The following is a 22,534-nucleotide window of genomic DNA, read 5'->3' as shown; positions in this document are numbered from 1 at the left end:
CATCGATCCACGGAATTGGGACTGATGACATGCTTCAACCAAGTCAGCGAGCCTGACCACCTGATCATGTTAGTCACCTCTTACGGCAAGCATAGTTGTCTTTTATGGCATGGCATGGGTTGCTGAAGACCTATTCTACCCCAGATCTTCACGGGTATGAACATAAAGGAGAAACAGTCATATTTGCAAAATGAGCAAAGTAAAGATATATTCGGAATGTGCAGGTGACGTTTTTTAGCTAATACTTAGATATGTTTGGCAAATTGAAAAATAAAACAAATATTTGACTTCTAAAAATATGCAAACATATCAGAGGATATTAATATACATTTACATTTGACAGTTTTTCTGTGCTCAGGGTCACAAGAAGGGTCACGGGTTATCAAGGCGTCTAAAGCAGAGTTGTGTGCCTGAGGTATGCGAGAAACCTGTAATCTTAGGTTTGAACAGCAGATTCCCCCGGATGATGTGCTTAGGTTTGTTAGCACCATGCCCGTGCTCGTGGTAATCGTGTAAGACCTGCGTCACTTCAGGCGTTCACATCTGTCGAGTCAGAAAATTCTGTTTGATCCCGTTTCGGGGATTGTAATGTCGGCCTGTAAACGTATGGACCTCTCACGACAGCAGGTCGATGCAGTTATAAGTTGGTGGAATCTGCTTCAATATTTACTTTTGAAACAGAGGGTGACCATACTCAGGATGTTGAGGACCTCGGCACTGTACCGGAATGCGCTGACGTTATGTCACACAACACTTGTTCGTTGCTGCTACAAGGAAGATTTTTGCGAAAAGGTTTTTTCGTGTTAGGATAACTGGCGGAAAAAAATGCCTATAACTGGCTTCATGCCTCTGTCAAAATGTCAATCTTTCTTCAAAAACCTCCATTTTACTCTTGATATTTATGTTGTACCTAGTTATACATTGCTGCAATTGCATGTGGATCCATAAGGTCCTTGTACACATGACTGCTGTGTCCAGGCTCATAGGGAAGTTGTAGAAAGGTACATCGGGATGTTGTATCTAGGTACACATGAATGTTGGTGTATCTAGGTATGCATGAATGTTGTTGTATCTAGTTACACATGAATGTTGTCGTATCTAGGTACACATGAATGATGTTGTACCGAGGTACACATGCATGTTGTTGTATCTAGGTACACATGAATGTTGGTGTATCTAGGTACACATAAAAGTTGTTTTATCTAGGTACGAATGAATGTTGTCGTATCTAGGTACACATGAATGTTGTTGTATCTAGGTACACATGAATGTTGTTGTATCTAGGTACACATAAATGTTGTTGTATCTAGGTACACATGAATTTTGTTGTATCTAGGTACACATGAACGTTGTTGTACATTGTATCTAGGTACATATGTATATCGCTGGGCACAGACTCATATTAATGTTGTTGTATCTAGGTACACGTGGATGTTGTTGTATTTAGGTACAAATTAATATTGCTGGCCCTTTTTTTATGAAACTCGTGAAATGTCCATAACTTGCACTGATGCTTTAAATCAATGTTGTATCTAGGTACATATGAATATTGCTGCGCACAGACTCATATCAATGCTGTTGTACCGAGGTGCGCATGCATGTTGTATCTAGATTCATATGGATGTATTGTATATCGGGATGTCTCATCTAGGTACACATGAATGTCGTTGAATCTTGGTATACATGGATGTCGTTGTGTCTATATGCACATACATGTTCTCTTATCTAGATGAATATGGAAGTTATGGTATAAAGGTACATTGAGATGTCATATCTAGGTACACACGAATGTGATACAATTCATAGTACAATATTAATGCTGTTGTACCGAGGTACACATGCTTGTTGTTGTCTGTAGATTCATAATACGGTTTCTTGTGCACATGAAAGCTGCATCTAGATTCATTTCCTTTGGGATGTCGTATCCAGGTAAACATGGATGGTGTTTCCTCCAGACACAAGTAGGTTTTGTTACACATATAGGAACATAGCGTCGGTGTATGTTCATACTGTGACGCTCTTTGTGTCGAGCGTCGGCGCGGGGTATTGCACACGTGGAAATAAACATGCCTCAACCTAAACTGTGTGATCGTTAGTTTTTTTCTCGGAGCACATATTCCGTATGACATAAAACAAACTGGAGTTATCTCCCTTGCCTGACAAACATTAAACAATCCGGAAGTACTACTCCTGACAGGTGCACACACTCTTTACATTTAAGGTTATTGGACGGATGGGTACACCAGTAACAATACATGTCGATGTCATTGTATAAAGTCACATGTGAATGGCGTATCTAGGAACACTAGGTTGTCAGATTGCCTTCGGCCATTAGCGTACGGCAGAACTGTTGCTTTGAAATGGTACACGGACATAGGCTCATTATAATTAAGTTTAGTCAACCAACCAGTTACCTTACGCAAGTTAACTACAATAACATAGTATTACATAAAGCACGTGTGTTCAGTAAGGGGAGTAGGAACACATCAGATTCCCGTTGGCATCAGAGATGCATGGAGATACAATGGTTAAAAAAACGTGGACACTTAATTAGTTATTTTTACATATCAGATGTGTTGTTTTGGTCAGAGGAAAGTTGGGTGTAACGAGATTTACCTTAACTTACATCAAAATACTAGCTTCTGATTTATTTCATTGAAGCCCCCTCACTGTCTCCTTCAATTGACTTAGATACGACTGAGTATCATGTTTTACAGATGTAATCATCTATTTCGCGGGACGGAAACCAACGAGTCGAGGCATGCTCGTTTTCCTTCATCAGGTGAAAGAAGGAATATCACCAAACTACTTGAAATGCGTGAGTGGCTACGCTGTTGATATGGATAATATTTCTAGATCTGGCATAGAGGTCGTTTTGAGATGATAGGGTAACTTAAACATGAAATCGTTGGTTCGTTTTTCAGAATGTCCAGGTTTGATTACTCATCGTTCATTACTAATCCTTCACCACATTTCATAGTAGGTTGGCCAAACTTGATACGATGTTGTTTAAACTATTCCAGACGTCGTTTGAGCGAGATGATAATTTGTTAAAATGAAACTATTAGTCGTTCAAACGGGTGGCGGGAAGTTAACCGAGACATACAGAATACTAAACGACCTTCCATATTATACCAAGTTTATAGAACAAAACATATTGAATACTTCTGATGTCTGACGAAGGAGAGCGAGTCTGTCACTAGATCTATTCAAGAGTTTTTGCAAATCAATATTACATGAGGTAAGTTCAGCGTTTTATTTATTATTTGCCATTAAAGACTTGTTTTTAAAATGTTTTCACTGTCGCGATCTTATAACAAAATGTTAAACAGAATAATATTTCAAATACAGTAAGAGTTGATTCGTATTAACCGCATACACAGGCTTACGACTGTCGTTGCGATACGATTGTTTTTTTGGAACGGGGCCCTGTACCACAAAGTTTACATTCACCCGACGATGTATGGAATTTTTTTCGAAGATACACCCGGAAAACAATGCCATATGACGTCATCATATCAACAGGGGTGCTAGAGTCATCGAGTGTGCATAATCTCCCATCAGTGAACTGTCATCTCCACACGCAATACCATTGAATAAACCCAGGGTTTTGGGGAGTTTTACATATTTTATTTGTGAAACTATATATACCAAGGCCCTGTTGGACACAACCACGCGCTTTGGTATTTTCCACAGCGTAATACCTGCTTATTAATGTTAAACAGGGGCATCATATTCATTATTTGCTGTCCCTATTCGGAGTGTGTAGTACTGCATACTTCATGGAGCTTCTGTGCGATAAGAAATTGCTAAATCGTGTCCTTTGGGAGTGATAGATTAGAAACACATGTGTCACAATGTCCTTGAAAACTATGTCAATTGTATCATATTATCTTTGAACTCATCTAAAACAAATACAACATATGTTCAACAGATTCAGTGTTATGTGCAAGTAACAGTGACAGTAGTAATGCTATACAAGTGAAACATTGAAACATATCTGAAAAATTCTGATTCATATACACAAGAAAAATGGATGTCTTGTATTTCCTCAAAGTCATAAAGAGTACAATGTATACAATGGTATGACAACATGCACAGGATAAACAGACACTCGCACACACACACACACACACACGGACACACAAACACATATATATATATATATATATATATATATATATACACACACACATCCATCCATCCATCCATCCATCCATCCAACCACACACACACACACACACACACACAAACACACACACACACACACACACACACACACACACACACATACATACATACACATATTTTTCAATATATTCACGAGAGGATGCGAATTAGGATAAATTGCATACGTCTTTACAAAAGTAGTTTTCAGTTTCATAGCGATACATCATAAGATCAGTAACACACGGTTTCTTCCAATTGAGCTTATGTACACAATAGCAATTTTGGGCCAATCATTTGTTATACATAGAAGGATAAGCAGATGGTCTGAGGGAGTATATGGTATATCAGTACCGATGGTATAAAAACAATAAAACTATTCTAAACGCAACATCATTCACCGGCATCTGATCTCGGCCATCGATGGGAGCAGACAATGTATACAGTATGAGCCAAATGTAATGCTGTGTATCCAGACTCATCTCTGGGGTACAAGTCAGGACGACATATGTTGTATGTTTTCAGATTGCACAGGTTCTTTCAACAGTGACGCTTGAGCTCATTCTGTTGTGCGATTCTTCTTGGATTTAAAAATACCCGAAAGCCTCGGTCTAGATAATCGTTTCATAGGTTTGGATGGTGGTAATTGCTCTATGATTTTGCTGCATCCTATTTTATGCGCAAGAGTCGCCACATCATCCCCTGCATTGTTCGCTGCTGTCAGGTCTGCACCTTGTTTTCTGAGATATTCAAATACATCAACTCTCTCCTGTAACACTGATGTCATGACAGGCGTCAGACCAATATTGTCTTTTGCGTTGATATCAAACGAGTCTATGATGTATTTCACCATTTGAAGCTGACCATGCTGAGTAGCAAGATGTAGAAGAGTGTGTCCATCCTTGTCCAGCAGAGTGTGGTCGGCACCATGGGACACCAAGAAAATATACACGTCCATATGGCCTCCACAAACTGCCCTCATTAGTGGAGTCTGATCATCCCTGCCTCTGACGTTAATGTCAAAGTAGCCACTCACTTGTATCACGGTGGCTTCCTTTCCACTTTGACCAACAACACAGATAGCATTATCATTCTCAGGGGAAGTGGATGATTGTATATCTTCCGTCGGTGCATTACTATGACAAGGATCTTTATTTCCACTGGACACTGATCTCTCTTCATGCAGTACTAGTGGCGAGTTTTTCTTTCCCCGGCGATTGACGTCACAGAGTTTCACAAGCCATTCGACAATAGCTGTGCTCCCACCCTGACATGCTAAATGTAGAACATTGTCATTGTAGTCATCAGTCAAAGTGAGGTCAGCATTCTTCTTTACAAGCAAATCGAACGCGACCTTCCTTCCCGCCCATGCTGCAACCATGACTGGTGTCCAGCCGTGTTTTCCAGAAGCGTCGATGTTGAACTTTGGTATCAGATAGTTCACAATGGAAGGTTCCCCACCGTGACAGGCATGGTGTAATACAGTATTATCATCATCATCAGTCAGTGTGATATTGGCCTTCTTTGACAAAAGTAGTTTGAACAGGGCTGGTTCTGCAACAAAAGCTGTGATCATTATTGCTGTTCTCCCGTGGCTTCCCAGACAGTTGATATCAGTGCCTGGGCGTGCCAGCAAATCTTTCACAATGACAATATTTCCACCAAAACATGCTAAATGTAATACAGAATTATTGTTGTCATCCCTCAACCTCAAATCAGCCCCCTGTGACACAAGCAACTTGAAGACACGTTCTCCTCCATTGTCAGCGGCAAACATCACTGCCGTCCACCCGTGGTTTCCCCGAATATTGATGTCAAACTTTGGCAGAAATAGTTTCACAATGGAGACATTTCCTCCATAACATGCAAGATGGAGGAGATTGTTGCTGTTGCCATCTTTCAGCTTGAGGTCAGCCTTCAGTGTATTCAGCTCGAGCGCCACATCTATATTTCCATGTACAGCTGCCCTCATCAGCGGTGTCCATCCGTGTTTTCCCCGACTATTGATGTCAAGCTTTGGCACTATTGACGGTAACAGAGATATATCATCAATGCGAGAAGCAACATGAAGAAGACTGTTGTTGTCATTATCGGTCAATGTGAGGTTAGCCTTTTTTGAAACGAGAAGGTCGAAAATATCCTTCCTCCCAGACAATAGTGCACACATAACCGGTGTCTGTCCATTGTTGCCACGTGCATTGATATCTGTGTGGGGGAGCAGACTGTCTACCATGGACTTGTTTCCAAACCAACATGCAAGATGAAGCACATCATTTTTGTGGATATCTGATAATTTGTTTTCAACTCTGTTTTGTGGTTTCCTTTCAAATATCTCCCCTTTTTGGGTAAGATAATCTAAGATATCCTCCTTCCCAAATGCCACTGAACACATGACGGGTGTCCAGCCATTTACTCCTCGTTCATTCATATATTTACTGAGATACAAATCAGGAGAAAGATGTTTCTCGAGCACTTTTTCTACATGCTTTACGGTGGACTTATGTCCATGTTGACAGGCCAAATGCAGCAAGTTATAGTTCTTAGTGTCACATAAAGTGATGTCAGCTTTTTTTTCCACAAGGATGTCAAAACATTCCATCTGTCCAGAGACAACTGCATACATCATTGGTGTCCAGCCGTTAAACCCAGGTCTATTGATGTCACAGTGAGGAACAAGTCGCTCCAGGATATTCTTGTTCCCAGTGAAACAGGCATACTTGAGAATGTTATGCTTCACATCATCAGACAAGGAAGTTGGATCTGTGAACATATGATTTAACTTGTCAAATATTTCTCTTCGTTTCCATATGGGATGCCATGTGTTCATACTGAAAGCACCACCGACAATAGCATCTGCCATTCTGTTAGCAATTATTCCACTGAAGGCCTCTGAGAAGGGAATGCTGAGCTGGTGTTCATTGACATAAATACCGTCGTCTCCCTGATCCTGTACGTGCTCGAGGAGGAACTTTATACTGCAATGTTTAAGAATAAAGTGTGGTTCAATATTAAATAAGACCAACGCACAGACATCATAAATGATCGAATGGGAAAATGCTGTTATGTTTCCTTCTGTCAACAATGTACCACATAAGCTCCGGACAGCCTTAGCTACACCCTGTCTGGTTGATGTCTTCACAAGAGTTGCAACTGCCTGGAGGTGGGCCTCTAGGTCCTGGCGGGCACCTTCAGATTCAAGTTGACTGTCTGGACTGCCACCTTTACTCTCCAGTTCACTGTCTGGGCTGGCACCTTTAGATGCAAGGTGACTGTCAGGACTGACACCTATTGTCTTTAGTTGACTGATTGGGCGGGCACCTTCCCTATCCAGTTGACTCCCTGGGCGGGTATCTTCAGTCTTCAGTTGACTGTCTGGGATGGAACATTCAGTCTCCAGTTGACTGATGATTATCTTTCCTTCACACAGTACGATCAGGATGAGGGCAGCTGACTTGTCATCCAATGAGCTAATAATCGTACGAAGGTGATTTTTGATGTAAAATATAGGTTTCTTGAAAAAACTGTCATGGTGCATTTGAAAGCCAAAACAACTGGAGAAAAGTTTGCATTCTAGAGGAAAACCGACAGTCGTTTTCGTAGAAGCAAAAACATTGTTCAGATTAACTTTACACCCATAGTGATGTTTGTACTTCTGCCACAATGCTTTCTTCTCCTCCTGTGAACAAGTCAGTTTGACATCTGATGAACTTTTGAAAATACGTTGACCTCCTAGCTTCGCTATTGCACGCTCAAGAGTGTTTGTTTCTGCAGTGAATATAACACAGATGTTTGGTTGATTCAGCTTTCCCTGTTCCTCTCTTGTTTCTTGCTGCAGACGCTGGTATCTTCTTTCTGATCTGAACTCGCACTGTTCAAGATGCAAACGGAGGTCGTACAAAAAGTGCTTAAGACCAGACAGATCCACATATGATCTGACTGTCTTAAAGACGTCATCAAATATGACACACACGTGTTTGCCTTTATCCAGGTAATCAGACAACTGTACTTTATAAGCATCTTCAACCAGTACCAGCTTATACCCCTGCCTCCTACATTCAGCTCCAAGCATCAGAGCCATGGATGTTTTACCAGATCCTGGGGCACCACTTATTGTCACATGGCCATAGATCTCCAACTTTACTCCCGCCTCCTTAAAGCTCTCAGTTTTAACAAACACCCTTTGGACATCCTTTATCTTCTGTTCTAGTGAACCTGTAAAAGTTCATAAACATGTTTAAACAAGTGAAAACAAAGAAATTCAGCATCGCCAATTCAACGTGTTAGGTTCTAATATCTGAATTTGATGAACATATATTGTACAGTCATAGTTTAAGAGGTCCATTTGTGCACCAGTTAGTATTATATACACTATGCAGAGACAATTCATGGATTGACATCATGAACATTGATCTAAACATTTGCTACAAAATGTAAGTCGACATGCATAGTCACCTTTTAGGGCAAGCATGGGTTGCTGAAGACACAATACCTGGTACGCGACGCTTATATATGTCACCACACACCCATATATAGACAATGTTTATATCAACAACATCACTGATTTACCGGACGACTCACTTGTACGTACACATGCATATGCATGCCATAAAGAACGCACCCGAACAATACTTCTAATGATAAGTATTGAGGTTAGTTAGTTCTTACCAGGCGAAAAGTCTGTATCTTCCAAGAATACAAAATTGCAGGTGGAATCAGTATGTTTCTTCGATGCTGGTTAGAAACGAAAAGAAAAGAAATTACATGAATGTGTTTCTACACCTGAAATGCAATGTAGTACTTATGCAGATTACCAGTTCAAACTTCACTGAACGATGATATGGTGAAGGCTAATTTGTAAAAAAGATGTACATTGAGACAATAATGTTTTATATGCCTATTACCACATCGCTTAAGGCAATGTGAACTTATAAACGAATATAATATTAACTGATCAACATATCGTAAGGTACCAATTAGAGTTCAGTGTATTTGACTGACAGTCACATATTACAAAACATATGCTCTGCACATATCCCCCTCAAAGGTTAATGTGATTGCATCACCAGTGAACATATTAAATATTGATTAAGAAGACACTTGGCTAACATTATAAAATCACCATATCCACCATGATATAAGGTGCAGATTACACGTTATACGGATAAATTAAAACATTCACTTCTATCAATTCCTGTGACAACATTCATTCATCAACACATAGACAATTATATGTAACCTATACTCACTGGCGTCTCCTTCCTCTGCCATGAGAAGTTCTAAAAAATCAGACATCGTCTTTAGATGAAGTATATTTAACCCACACTGGATTTTCTAATCTGCATTTCAATATCCATGTAACAACGATAGCATGTTATGTCTCTAGTATTCAAAGAACAAACGGAAAAACAGCAATAAAACCAATGTAAACATGCTTAACACTTTTTTAACCTTGTTCAAGGGAAACATATACCAAGTGTTGCAATGATAATGTTTATTGTATAACGTAGCTGCATATGTCAGTATATAATACCAAGAACAGTGTTTTTTTTCCAAATGAGAAAAAAGACGTCACATGCAACACTAAAAAATGCATAACAACCCATAACCCATTACTATGAAACAGTTTCAGCTACTGAAGATGTGCTGTTCTGGCGCGCTGTTTCTGACAAATGCTGCTTAAGGTAGCAAAATTACGCAATTGATGGGGAATGCTTAATATTCATAACCCCTGTCTAAGATAACAAATAATCAATCCTACAATCATAATTTTTTTTTTTATAAGATTATTGTATCACAATTACTTTTGAATGTTTTCAAACAAAATCGCGTTGATACAAACTCAATAATAATACACTGACAATTGTAGTGGAATGAAGTAGTAACGAGGTGTATGCTACATATTTATATTCCCTTACTGGGATGAAATTAATCAATCCAACAAACATAATTATGTTTTAGTTTCTTCTATCACAGTTACTTTTAATGTTTGTCCAAAGATTAACGCGGTTATACGAACCAAATAAAAATATACTGTCACCTTTAGTAGAATTAATAAGTAAAATGAAGTGTATACTCACTATCTTCTCCAGCACTGTACATGAAATAAACAAAATCGAGATCATGACAAATGTATGAATCACCATGTCCGAATTAGTTTTAGTTAGTTTTAGAAATCAGGGGATTGCCATTTCATATGTGAACTTCTTTGTGTCTTGATGTATCATATTCTGTACATAGATGTGAGTGATGGTGATGATGAAGACGTTCTGCTTCAGATTATATGTCTGTATTACCTTGCAGTTGTTCTCCAGCATGGAAGTATCCCTGTCACTGCATCAATAATCCCTATGGTTTCTCTCCTGTTCCGTTTTCGTTTGTAAATAACTCTGAAAATACGCACACAACAATGGTTGGTTATTGAGGAAATTGTAAACTGTAAAATGTAAACGTTGTCATTTTGCGGCCAAATAAATCAGCTCATTTCACCTCCTTAAAATGAACCAAAGATTGTACAACTCTTAAAGCAACCAACATGGTGTAAACCGTGTATTAAGTGAGGTGATGTGAAGTCGCGTTCAAGATTATTGCACTTATACAGCGACAGTGCAAGCCAACTTAAGTATCAAAATCAGACACAGTAAACTGACTCCGAGCCGGACAGTCCTTAATTTCGCCCCTTAATGTCAAGCGCCAAGCAGGGTAACACCAATACCATCGTTTAACGCATTTGGTATGACGTGACAGGGAATGGAACCCGGGACCTTCCGCTCTCCTGGCGGGCGTTCTACCGCGAGACTATGAGACGGTGATATATTGAGTGCAAACTGTTGATACAAATAGATTCAGACATCACCAGTCAGTTCACAACAATGATTTTGTTAATAACATGCTTAATACATACATATGGTAATAATCTTAAACTCAAACTGCTGGAGTCAGGTACACACTTACAGTAGAAACACCACCACAGCGAGGACAACAACCAGGATGAGGAACACAGGGACAAGTATCGCAGCCAGGTCCGGTGTTGTCTCTGTGTTGGATTCACTCGGTGCTGCCGACGATGTGTCTGTGACAAAAAAACAGTCACTCATATCAGATGCACAAAATCAGCAATAACAAGCACATATGATTCTTAACATTATTTTAACCCATATGAGTCTTAGTTTATATAGTGTACTCACATGTGCTGTATTCCCTGGGTGGTGTCGCCGACGTGCCTGTCAGACACAGATGTATTCAGCGTTATAAGTATGCACTTATATTAAAAACACTACGCTACAATGATACATGACAGCTCTTCAGTGTAACACTGAGTTACACAGAAGATCTGGCATGAGACAGCAAAAGTACTATGTTTGAAACTGATATAAAGAAGATGATTGACTAACGTGGACTTTATCATTTTATTATATATTATATGTACACCGAGTGAACATTTACCTCATATATATATATATATATATATATATATATATATATATATGAAATAATAGCACATGGGCATGGTGATACAGGCAAATTTTATGAAGCGTTATATTTGGTGTTTGTGAGGGCATTGCCCTCTTATATTTGGTTGATAAAAGTCAAACATTATCTGATCAGTTTCCTTTCCGATAATAACATGTGAAATGTAATATAAATAAACAATGGTAATAAATTCGAGTAATAATATAGACAAAACTTCATTTGTTCATATCACATTCCTAAGATAACATCTGATATTTGTTTGTTTGTTCTCAATGCCGCAATGAGCAATTTTCAAGCTATATGACGATGGTCTGTACAGAATCGTGAACCAGGCAAAAACAAAATGAATATTGATCTATCCTATAACGGAGAATGTCATTCATTGAGTGAGTGAGTGAGTATGGTTTTATGCCGCTTTTAGCAATATTCCAGCAATATCACGGCGGGGGACACAAGTAATGGGATTAACACATTGTACCCATGCAGGGAATCGAACTCTGGTATTCGAACGCTTTAACCACGAGGCTATCCCAACGCCCAATTCATCAACGAAGTCATCGACCATGATCATCTGATACGTTTGTCGGCTCTTCAGACAGGCATGGGTTGCTGAAGACTAATTCTAATACAAATCTTCTTGGATTGAAGATCTAACAAATCAGTAACGTTGTGTGTATGTTTGTTGGTATTAATTGCCTGATTTAGTAGCATTCATATATCCCTTTATTCAAAGTTCAATGGGTTATATGTCTTCAGATAGAGCAGTTATGAATAGTATGCCTGTCGATTTTGTTTTTGTATAAAATTAATGAGAATTTCTTCTGCTAAGATGTTTTATGTTTTCAGCCCAAATAGGGAACCTTGTGATGGACAGCTGCCTTAACTATTTCAGATAGGAATCAGCTTGTTTTCAAACCTTGAGCAACGTTGCAAAACTGCCCTTTGTAATCTCCACTACAACCGTTCGTGCAGATGCCATTTTGGTAATTACAGGCGCCCCCCTTACAGTTCTTGCTGCAAGCTTTATCACAAAGGTCATCGAACCACCCCGGCACACACCCCTCAGAACATCTCCCTGTCTCCTTGTGGCAGTGTTTGAGGTTTCTGTCTGGGTTGGTGAAACAGTTCAGAGAGCAATCATTCTTGCAGTTTTCACCATACTTCCCCCATTCACAACTTTCCTGGCCGTGTGATTCGAATACTGAAAGGTTAAAATAAAAGCAAAACTTATAACTTTGTTTCTTGATATTTTAAAATGGTAACCGTATACATAGTTGCATCTCTATCATCACAGCTTGAGAAAAAACAACTGCTATCTGAACATGCAGGTATATTGATAATCGGATATAATTCAATAATCGTCATATAACCAATTACCTACTTTAAATAGTACCGTGAGTTTATTTTTTTGGTAAATAATTGATATGATTTTGGATTTGTTTCATCCTTTCGCGTACATCCAAAATTATCGCAATTGTGCTTTAGAACATATTCTTATCTTTTGATGGGCACTTACTGAAATGGTGTTGTTGCTTTTATTGAATTGCATCAATCTGTATCGCTTGGTAATTTAGGTTTATGTCATCAATGTTTACATTTTCCATGAAAATATTGTTTATATTATTAGTTGAGAAGGGGGATATGTTGAAATCTGTTATGTCCAAGGGAGTGAGTGCTTTTAATGCTCACCGACTATCATCAGAAAAGGTAGGATTATCGGCATGACTCTGGTACATTCGGTGCTGCAGTGCCTGAAAAGGGCAATAAAAACAATGCTCAGATGTACAAGACACTTTGTGCTATGTTTAATTATGAACAGTGTGCTGTTTCATACAGGATGTTTTCAAATATTTTGTTTTATATTTTTGCCCACAACGGTTCACATTGACATTCACAAAACTATGGTTTGATATGTCGATCTGCATAGATAATTAACACTTATAAAATGTAATTTGAACATAATTTGCTCCCTGTGGCCCTCTCCATCTCAAATCTCAATATATGGCTTCTACTACGTCAGCTCTTGAAATCCATATTTCAAAGCTCAAGACCAACATCTCTTTATTGTAGTGCTCCTGTGTAAGTAGTCAATTGTACTAATATAACAAAATCTTCTAACAACTGCAATAGTACATTTACTAAGTTTCAAGTAATTATGTGCTACCTATTGTCAAGTATCAAATGAGACAAACAATACAGGTGAAAGATAACATATAATTAATTTCAGTGGCATTTCCAATTTATTTACAAAATAATGAATTGTTTGAAATTAATGTTTTATTACATTACTAAAGAGCTCGAGAAGAAAAAAAGAAGATATTTCCGTACAGTCATCAAACGTGACGAGTTCTTCGGAAGTAGGTTCACATCAAACGTCTTTCTTAATGACGTCACAGCGCGAGTGTTTCCTTGCACCCGCCAGGTGCCGTTTCTCCTGCTCGCATATACATATTAACAGTGGCCTTTTAAATATAGAGTGAGAACACTCGGTTTCGATGTTGAAACGTTGAAATGGTAAGTTAAAACCGGACGACCTGCAGCTCCCGAACACATGCATCAGTTCAACCATGCACACCTCAACTCCACCAAATTACTCCCAACCACAAGCCCCGTCAACTTCACCCAAGTCCCTACATCACATACTCAACCCAGGACTCAGACTTACAGACTTTCTCCTCAGAACCCAAAACTCTTAAACACAACCTAGCATCAACACCTCAACCTCACGCTGTTTAACTCAACACCACATCTCCACACCTCAATTCTACACCTCCCACCACAATCCAGCACCTTCCGAGCACAGACCTGTACCTTCCCACCACAATATTTACCTACCCACCACATCCTTGCATCTCACCACCACAACCCTTCAACTCCCCCTCACAACCCTTCACCTTCCCCACACAACCCTTCAACTCCCAACCACAATCGAGCACCTACTTTTGCAAACCTTGCATCTCAGTCTCAAACGTGTACCTCCATGCAACAACTCCTTACCTTTTCCCTTCAACCTCCTCACCTTAACCACACACATCCCTACCTCATACCAGCAGCTCCCAATATCAACCTCTGTGCCTCCAACCAATCACCTCCTCACATCAACGAACATCTCTAACCCTGCAACTCAATCCTTCAAGGCCAAACCATCTCACTTTTACCCATTACCTCCTAACATCTAACCCAAATCTTCCCGCCCGAACTTCCCAATCAGCACCACACATCCTCGCCTTTTTTAATTACGCGCCGACGCAGGAGTAGTGCCTCACTCACAGAAGATCCGACTATTAATTCTCAGAAAAGGGGCTTGGTAGCATACGCCTTCGTCATGTTGGAAGAAACACATAAATTGACATATCGATTGCATTTAGGCACATTGACAATCATTATTCCATTAGGTTTAGATATTTATTTACACAAAACAAAAAACAGAGCTAGAGAATGAGGTTGAACTCACATGGAGTGAGTGCACCTGTTATGTAATAAGGTTCTTACTCTGGTCTTTAAATCTGGTGTCAGGGACACCGACCGTCGTACGAACACACGTCAGGATTCTCTCCCAGTGTACATATAGCATAAGCCATATCTTAGTATAGCGCGGTCGTCAGAGTGAGCGATTTTCGATTTTTTTAAAACCCAAGCGATTTTCCTAAGCAATGTTACGGATTTGCGTTTAAACAATAATAACACCCAAACAAATTGGGTGCAGTGCCTGAATTTTAAGAATACTTATAAAATGCAATAAAGGACAAGTAGCAATTTAATTTCCACCCAAAAGGCATCGAATAAATCCAGGAACTTTGGCATACATGTGTCATGAAAATACAAGGGTGCGGTCCCTCAATCCAGATCAAAACTCCCCACACTTATCACATCAATCCCCGAGCTTAACCCCGACCATCCTACTTTTACCCACACCACTCCGTCTCAAGGCCTGGCGTTTCGACTTTCACCGTCACCTCTGCACCTTAAACTCTGATATCCCTAATTTAAGCAGTCCCTTCATACCTCAACCCCGATATCTAGTTTAATCCGTGACCTGACTACTTTTAATCACACCTTTCCTGCAGAACGCAGTACCCCCAGATCTACTCCCCACTCAACAACACGCCAGTAAAACTTAATTTCTACATCCCCGCGCCTGCGTGACCCAAGTATGATTAATCTCACTTCTACCCTGCACCTATGACCCGGTGAGTACCTCTCTACATCTAGCTCAACCATTGTCACATCCCCGCACCTCACCATCTCAACTCTGGAATCTAAACCTTAACACCATGCCAAATCACAATCCCAATCCCTCAAATATCTAAACATCTAGATTCTAACACTGTTATTAAACAAACGCTGCTCCTAATTGTAATAAAGAAGTGTCCATTCATATCAGTATTTAATGAACGCCACGTCACTCCAAAAGTGTACTATTTTTCGCTTTAAATCATCCACCTCACCTACACCTCGCCCACACCCTCCACTACACTACACACTTCACCTGCTGTGCCAGCCACGCACTAGTCATACCCTTCACTCCTCACTTCTCACTTCTACCCCGTCCAGACCCTTTTACTGACATTTACTGCCTGTTGTACAGGCCAGCTAATCCAGCTTGTGCACACAACCGGGTCACTAGGATTTGTCAAGCCCCTTTCCCTGGGAGTACAGTAGTGACGTGCCTACTATGTGTTAGGGAAGCAGGAAGTATAAGCCAGGGAATGTCTAGTTATCAGATGGCTTGCAAAATTGCCTCATCTAACTTAATAACTATAAATATAACACTACAGAAAGCGTGTATGAGTTGGCATAATTTATATCAGGTTATATTCGAATTCGTCGTCTACCCTTTTCGGCAATTCTACCTATTTCTGAAAACTGGCATATGCGCCATGGCCCAGTCACTCAGTAAGATTGCAATTGGGCGCCGGCTATAAACCTGCCAGATATGCACAATCAGGCAGCTTGCGGAGGCGTTAATATACAGTTACACATGACACATACATTATGATAATTCAGTAGTAGTCATGTACAGCCTCCCAGCATGTTTATTGATAGCTCAAATGTGTGAATCGGTGGCTTAGAATGCATTTCAAAGTAAGTCCCAAACATCTCGAAGACGATAATTCAGTGCACGGTTGACACACAATCATTACCCTGTGTGTATTCCTTTGCTCGTAACATTTGCAAACAGCATTGGACACATACAGAATCAGTTCGTAAACACTATCCACTTATCACTGTATTCTATAAACAATACCAACTCTATCCTGTACCTATGCTTCCAACTCCGATTTAGTACTTTTTTAAAACCAACATACTTCAAGACAAACGGGGGTTCCGAACCCTTTATAATATGGCGATAGAATAAATTATCTTAACATATCCTTTCAATGTAAATATGAACAAATGTTGCTAATCATGAACAACAAATGTCACTACCCAGTATTAGAACAGGGATGCAAGTTGATGGCAGACATCCCATGCATGGACGTTTATTTATCTGAAACGTAAAACCAAACACCATAACTGCTGCCAATCTCGGACATTGACATAAGGGGAAAGCTCAATCATCCGTCAATCATAAAATAGTACACCATTGAAGTTGGTCGTTCTGAACAAGGAAACACTCGTGTTTCTGCTGTGTTTCCTTTTTCAATTAGGCGATGGTAAGAAACGGGACACCCAAACCAAATTTATATGCTCTGATAGTAAAGATGACTGTTTCTCACTGACAGCCAAAAATAGATGTTGACAACATTCACCTCCTATATTTATAATATTAGGGGCACGCCCTATAATTTACACGTGCTGAACGAAGTAGCGCCACACACACGTTATACCGAATGGGAAAAAGGTATCAGTACATGGTGCCAACTGTGTATCTAATAAACATTAGTTAAGCTTGTAATATTAAATAATAAATTGAGCCTAATGAGCAACATGTTTTACAAGGGTACAATAGATTATTTATAAGAAACATTCTGGTGCCAATCTCGGACATAGACATAAAGGGTAAGCTCAATGATTGGTAAATCATAAAATATTATTTCATGCTGAGCAAGGATATTTGTGTTGTGCTTCCTCTTCCCTGACCTACATTAGACGCAAACACCCTGTACATATATAGCCTCTGATAATACAGGTGACTGTTCCTCACGAATAGCTAAAAGTAGATTCGGACGATAATCGCCTGACATACTCAAGATATGAGTGTTGCTGTTATATACATTATGTTCAGGAATCGATGCCAGAGACACACAGAGGGTGTTGAATACACTGAGTCTAGGAATTGATGCCAGAGACACACAGAGGGTGTTGAATACACTGAGTCTAGGAATCGATGCCAGAGACACACAGAGGGTGTTGAATACACTGAGTCTAGGAATTGATGCCAGAGACACACAGAGGGTGTTGAATACACTGAGTCTAGGAATCGATGCCAGAGACACACAGAGGGTGTTGAATACACTGAGTCTAGGAATCGATGCCAGAGACACACAGAGGGTGTTGAATACACTGAGTCTAGGAATCGATGCCAGAGACACACAGAGGGTGTTGAATACACTGAGTCTAGGAATCGATGCCAGAGACACACAGAGGGTGTTGAATACACTGAGTCTAGGAATTGATGCCAGAGACACACAGAGGGTGTTGAATACACTGAGTCTAGGAATCGATGCCAGAGACACACAGAGGGTGTTGAATACACTGAGTCTAGGAATCGCTGCCAGAGACACACAGAGGGTGTTGAATACACTGAGTCTAGGAATCGCTGCCAGAGACACACAGAGGGTGTTGAATACACTGAGTCTAGGAATCGATGCCAGAGACACACAGAGGGTGTTGAATACACTGAGTCTAGGAATCGATGCAAGAGACACACAGAGGGTGTTGAATACACTGAGTCTAGGAATTGATGCCAGAGACACACAGAGGGTGTTGAATACACTGAGTCTAGGAATCGATGCCAGAGACACACAGAGGGTGTTGAATACACTGAGTCTAGGAATCGATGCCAGAGACACACAGAGGGTGTTGAATACACTGAGTCTAGGAATTGATGCCAGAGACACACAGAGGGTGTTGAATACACTGAGTCTAGGAATCGATGCCAGAGACACACGGAGGGTGTTGAATACACTGAGTTTAGGAATTGACGCTAGCAACATGCATTAAATTTAAATAATACTTGTACATATTTCATGATAAATGTATTCGTTTCATGTCGCTATATAAGTGGGAGATGTGTAATGTATTCATAAAACAGTCTTCGGGAAATATCATATTAACTTCCTAAAGTAAAAATGACCCCATTTGTTCATTATTCATTTTAATAACAGGCCTTATTTTATGATGCATTGGTTTCATTATGAATCATAGTCTGTAGTTTTCTAGTGGTACATATGTCATTTTCCTCTTCATAAAACATCATGTACATACAGGTGTTTGTATTGTATCACTCTGCGTAACACAATCATCAACAGATTAATTTGAAAGGAAAGCAAGTGAATTTACGTAACAAAATGCTCTAAACAACCTACATATGGATGAGTTAAGCATTGACTACAAACATTTAATACAAGGCTGTGTGAATACCTGCTCTGAGATGATGCTTCTGTAAATATAGCTCTGTACTTCATAACATGTCCCCCAACCATGTCCCCTAACAGTTGCTGATACACAGGTGACAATGATTGGAACAGAAAACCGTCACTGGATGAATTTCGTCTAATTATGTACATGCTGGTTAAAATAATGTACATCTCTTGTAACTGTACACGGACTAGCGTATCATGCTATTCTTACTTCACTGAGGCAACTGCACAGACAATGATTGGCGTTACAATATGGATGGACAATACGATGGCAGGTTGAATATGGGTTTTGTAAAATGATGCACTTTGAGTTATCAGCTGCCAACAAGGAACAATACAGATGAAGGGGATCCTAAAACTGTTAATTTCTCTGAAGCAGAGGAGACCATGATCCGAACTATACTCCGACAGCAATGGGATGTCATAGATGATCAAGAAAGGATGTCCATTATATGTCCAAATCCCATATCTAGTGTACTGTTTCTCATGTGTGTTTGCATGAACACTCACTGTGCTTGTTGCAGACACCAAACTGACATGGAGAAAACTCCACACAGGTCACCTTGACATCAGTCACCGATCGCAAGGTAACTTCTAGGTACGTCCCTCTCTTTCAACATGACGACATAAGCTAGTTCCCTCACCTCTACTCATATACCGCCCTCATGTCATGCATATACCGCCCTCTTCGCACTTTCAACCATTACAATTCATCATGTTTCTGAGATAGTTGCCCTGTGTGGCATCAACTCACATAATTCTGCATGTATAGCCTTGTCAGGTCATACTGACTGCTTGTCATTATGTTCACTACCGCCTCATACCCATGCATCAGTTGAATTGATTTTTGTGAACAAATGAATTAGCGCAACAATATTTTATATTGTACAATGACACTGAAGAATGCTTGATTATATCGATTTATAACAAAAATGGCTGCCGATTGATCACCCATAGGAACTGCTGTAAAATATTTCCTCTATCACTCGCCGGGTCTGTAATACAAGCCAGGTTTCAAATACATGCCACACTCCAGCGAAATTAATAGACTACTGTGTCTAATAGAGTAAATATGGTAGTTTGATATCGAATGTTTTGGGCGACGATATGATCTTATAGGCCGTAAACATGACTGCTTCGATGATGAGATTACAAGATTGTATGAAGGCATAACTACAAATGAAATGTTTACGAACCTGTTAGGGGCAAATCGATGACGAACAGACGCAGAACAGTTACATTATCTAAATGTGCTTTGAGAAACTTAATTTATGAAAACATGTTGTTTACAAAACTTTTTGCGATCGATAGTCTCCGTCAACAACCACCATAAAGATTTGGCAGGAGGGGATTTGAAAGTCCATCAGAAAACACTCGTCACTTCGAAAGGCCACACACAAAAAAAACACTTTACAAACATCACCAAAGTCACAGTTTCTCAAACTTGATGAAATTAATTTCAGGACACTCACAATTAAGAAAATCATACACGAAAAAACTATTTCTGAGTCACAAATGTCTCATTGCTTTCACACACAGGCTTTGAATCTGTGAAATCTTGAAATTGATAGGTCAAATCATGCAGATTCCTCGTGTCAATATAGCTGGCTCGTCTGCAGCCTGAAAGGCGGCTTCAACAGTAATACTCAGTTCCATGGGCAATCACATTGTACCAGCATACTCATTCCCAGTAAATCTACTAGTTAATGTTGAACCACATCATAGATCGGGGTTGTCATCTTGCTCGTGTAACTTGTCTGAGGCACAAGATGTAAACACAACACTGTCAGCCATTGACGGCTGTAAGGGGTGAGTAACCATGATGCAGGTCAAGTTCTCCCACATTCAAGTTCGGAATGGAGAGGCATTTATTTTGATTTTTTAAAAGTAATTGCTAACTACCTTATATGGAAATGGCATACTCGACACCCCTACCTCAGCCCCACACCCCTCTACCTCCACCAACAGATCGACCCCGTGACTCCCCCAGTCAACGCCACACCTCTCTACCTCAACTAACATATCGACCCCATGACTCCCCCAGTCAACGCTACACCTCTCTACCTCAACTAACATATCGACCCCGTGACTCCCTCAGTCAACCTCACCACCTCACCCCTGGACTCAACTTCAGCCAGCATACTCATTCCCAGTAAATCAACTAGTTAATGTTGAACCACATCATAGATCGGGGTTGTCATCTTGCTCGTGTAACTTGTCTGAGGCACAAGATGTAAACACAACACTGTCAGCCATTGACGGCTGTGAGGGGTGAGTAACGTTGATGCAGGTCAAGTTCTCCCACATTCAAGTTCGGAATGGAGAGGCATTTATTTTGATTTTTTAAAAGTAATTGCTAACTACCTTATATGGAAATGGCATACTCGACCCCCCTACCTCAGCCCCACACCCCTCTACCTCCACCAACAGATCGACCCCGTGACTCCCCCAGTCAACGCCACACCTCTCTACCTCAACTAACATATCGACCCAGTGACTCCCCCAGTCAACGCCACACCTCTCTACCCCAACTAACATATCGACCCCGTGACTCCCTCAGTCAACGCCACACCCCTCTACCTCCACCAACATATCGACCCCATCACTCACTCAGTCAACCCCACAGCCCTCTACCTCCACCAACAGATCGACCCCGTGACTCCCCCAGTCAATGCCACACCTCTCTACCTCAACTAACATATCGACCCCGTGACTCCCTCAGTCAACGCCACACCCCTCTACCTCAACTAACATATCGACCCCGTGACCCCCCCTGTCAACGCCACACCTCTCTACCTCAACTAACATATCGACCCCGTGACTCCCTCAGTCAACGCCATACCCCTCTACCTCCACCAACATATCGACCCCATCACTCCCTCAGTCAACCCCACAGCCCTCTACCTCCACTAACAGATCGACCCCGTGACTCCCCCAGTCAACGCCACTCCCCTCTACCTCAACTAACATATCGACCCTGTGACCCCCCCTGTCAACGCCACACCTCTCTACCTCAACTAACATATCGACCCCGTGACTCCCTCAGTCAACGCCACACCCCTCTACCTCAACGAACATATCAACCCCATGACTCCCCCAGTCAACCTCACCACCTCACCCCTGGACTCAACTTCAGCCCCTATGTCATACCACCCCAATACTGCGACGTGTGATCTGAACTTCTTATTCTGCGCCTCAATACTTTGCCTAACATCTACAAACCAACTCCCTTTCGCAACTCCACAGCCTTTCACTCCAAACATGCATTCCCCCAACCCGCATATGTCCCATTCAATGATTTGCCCTCGCAC

The 22,534-nt window shown here is 40.6% G+C and overlaps 1 protein-coding gene across 1 annotated transcript; it reads right to left on the bottom strand.

Annotated features, from left to right (window-relative positions):
- Window positions 1–11,114: 11,114 nt before the first annotated feature.
- Window positions 11,115–13,379, bottom strand: LOC124118700 (multiple epidermal growth factor-like domains protein 10). Its single transcript, XM_048393150.1, has 4 exons — window positions 13,327–13,379; window positions 12,554–12,838; window positions 11,352–11,387; window positions 11,115–11,236 (listed from the first exon to the last, which is right to left on the bottom strand). The coding sequence occupies exons 1-4, from the start codon at window positions 13,358–13,360 to the stop codon at window positions 11,115–11,117; spliced, it is 477 nt and encodes a 158-aa protein (XP_048249107.1). The 5' UTR covers window positions 13,361–13,379.
- Between the last annotated feature and the right edge of the window lie 9,155 nt (window positions 13,380–22,534).

Source organism: Haliotis rufescens, unplaced genomic scaffold, assembly GCF_023055435.1.
Source record: "Haliotis rufescens isolate VD_foot unplaced genomic scaffold, xgHalRufe1.0.p SCAF_115, whole genome shotgun sequence".
Classification (NCBI taxonomy): Eukaryota; Metazoa; Mollusca; class Gastropoda; order Lepetellida; family Haliotidae; genus Haliotis; species Haliotis rufescens.
Note: the sequence above shows the minus strand (reverse complement) of the source record. Positions and strands in the feature narration are given on the sequence as shown.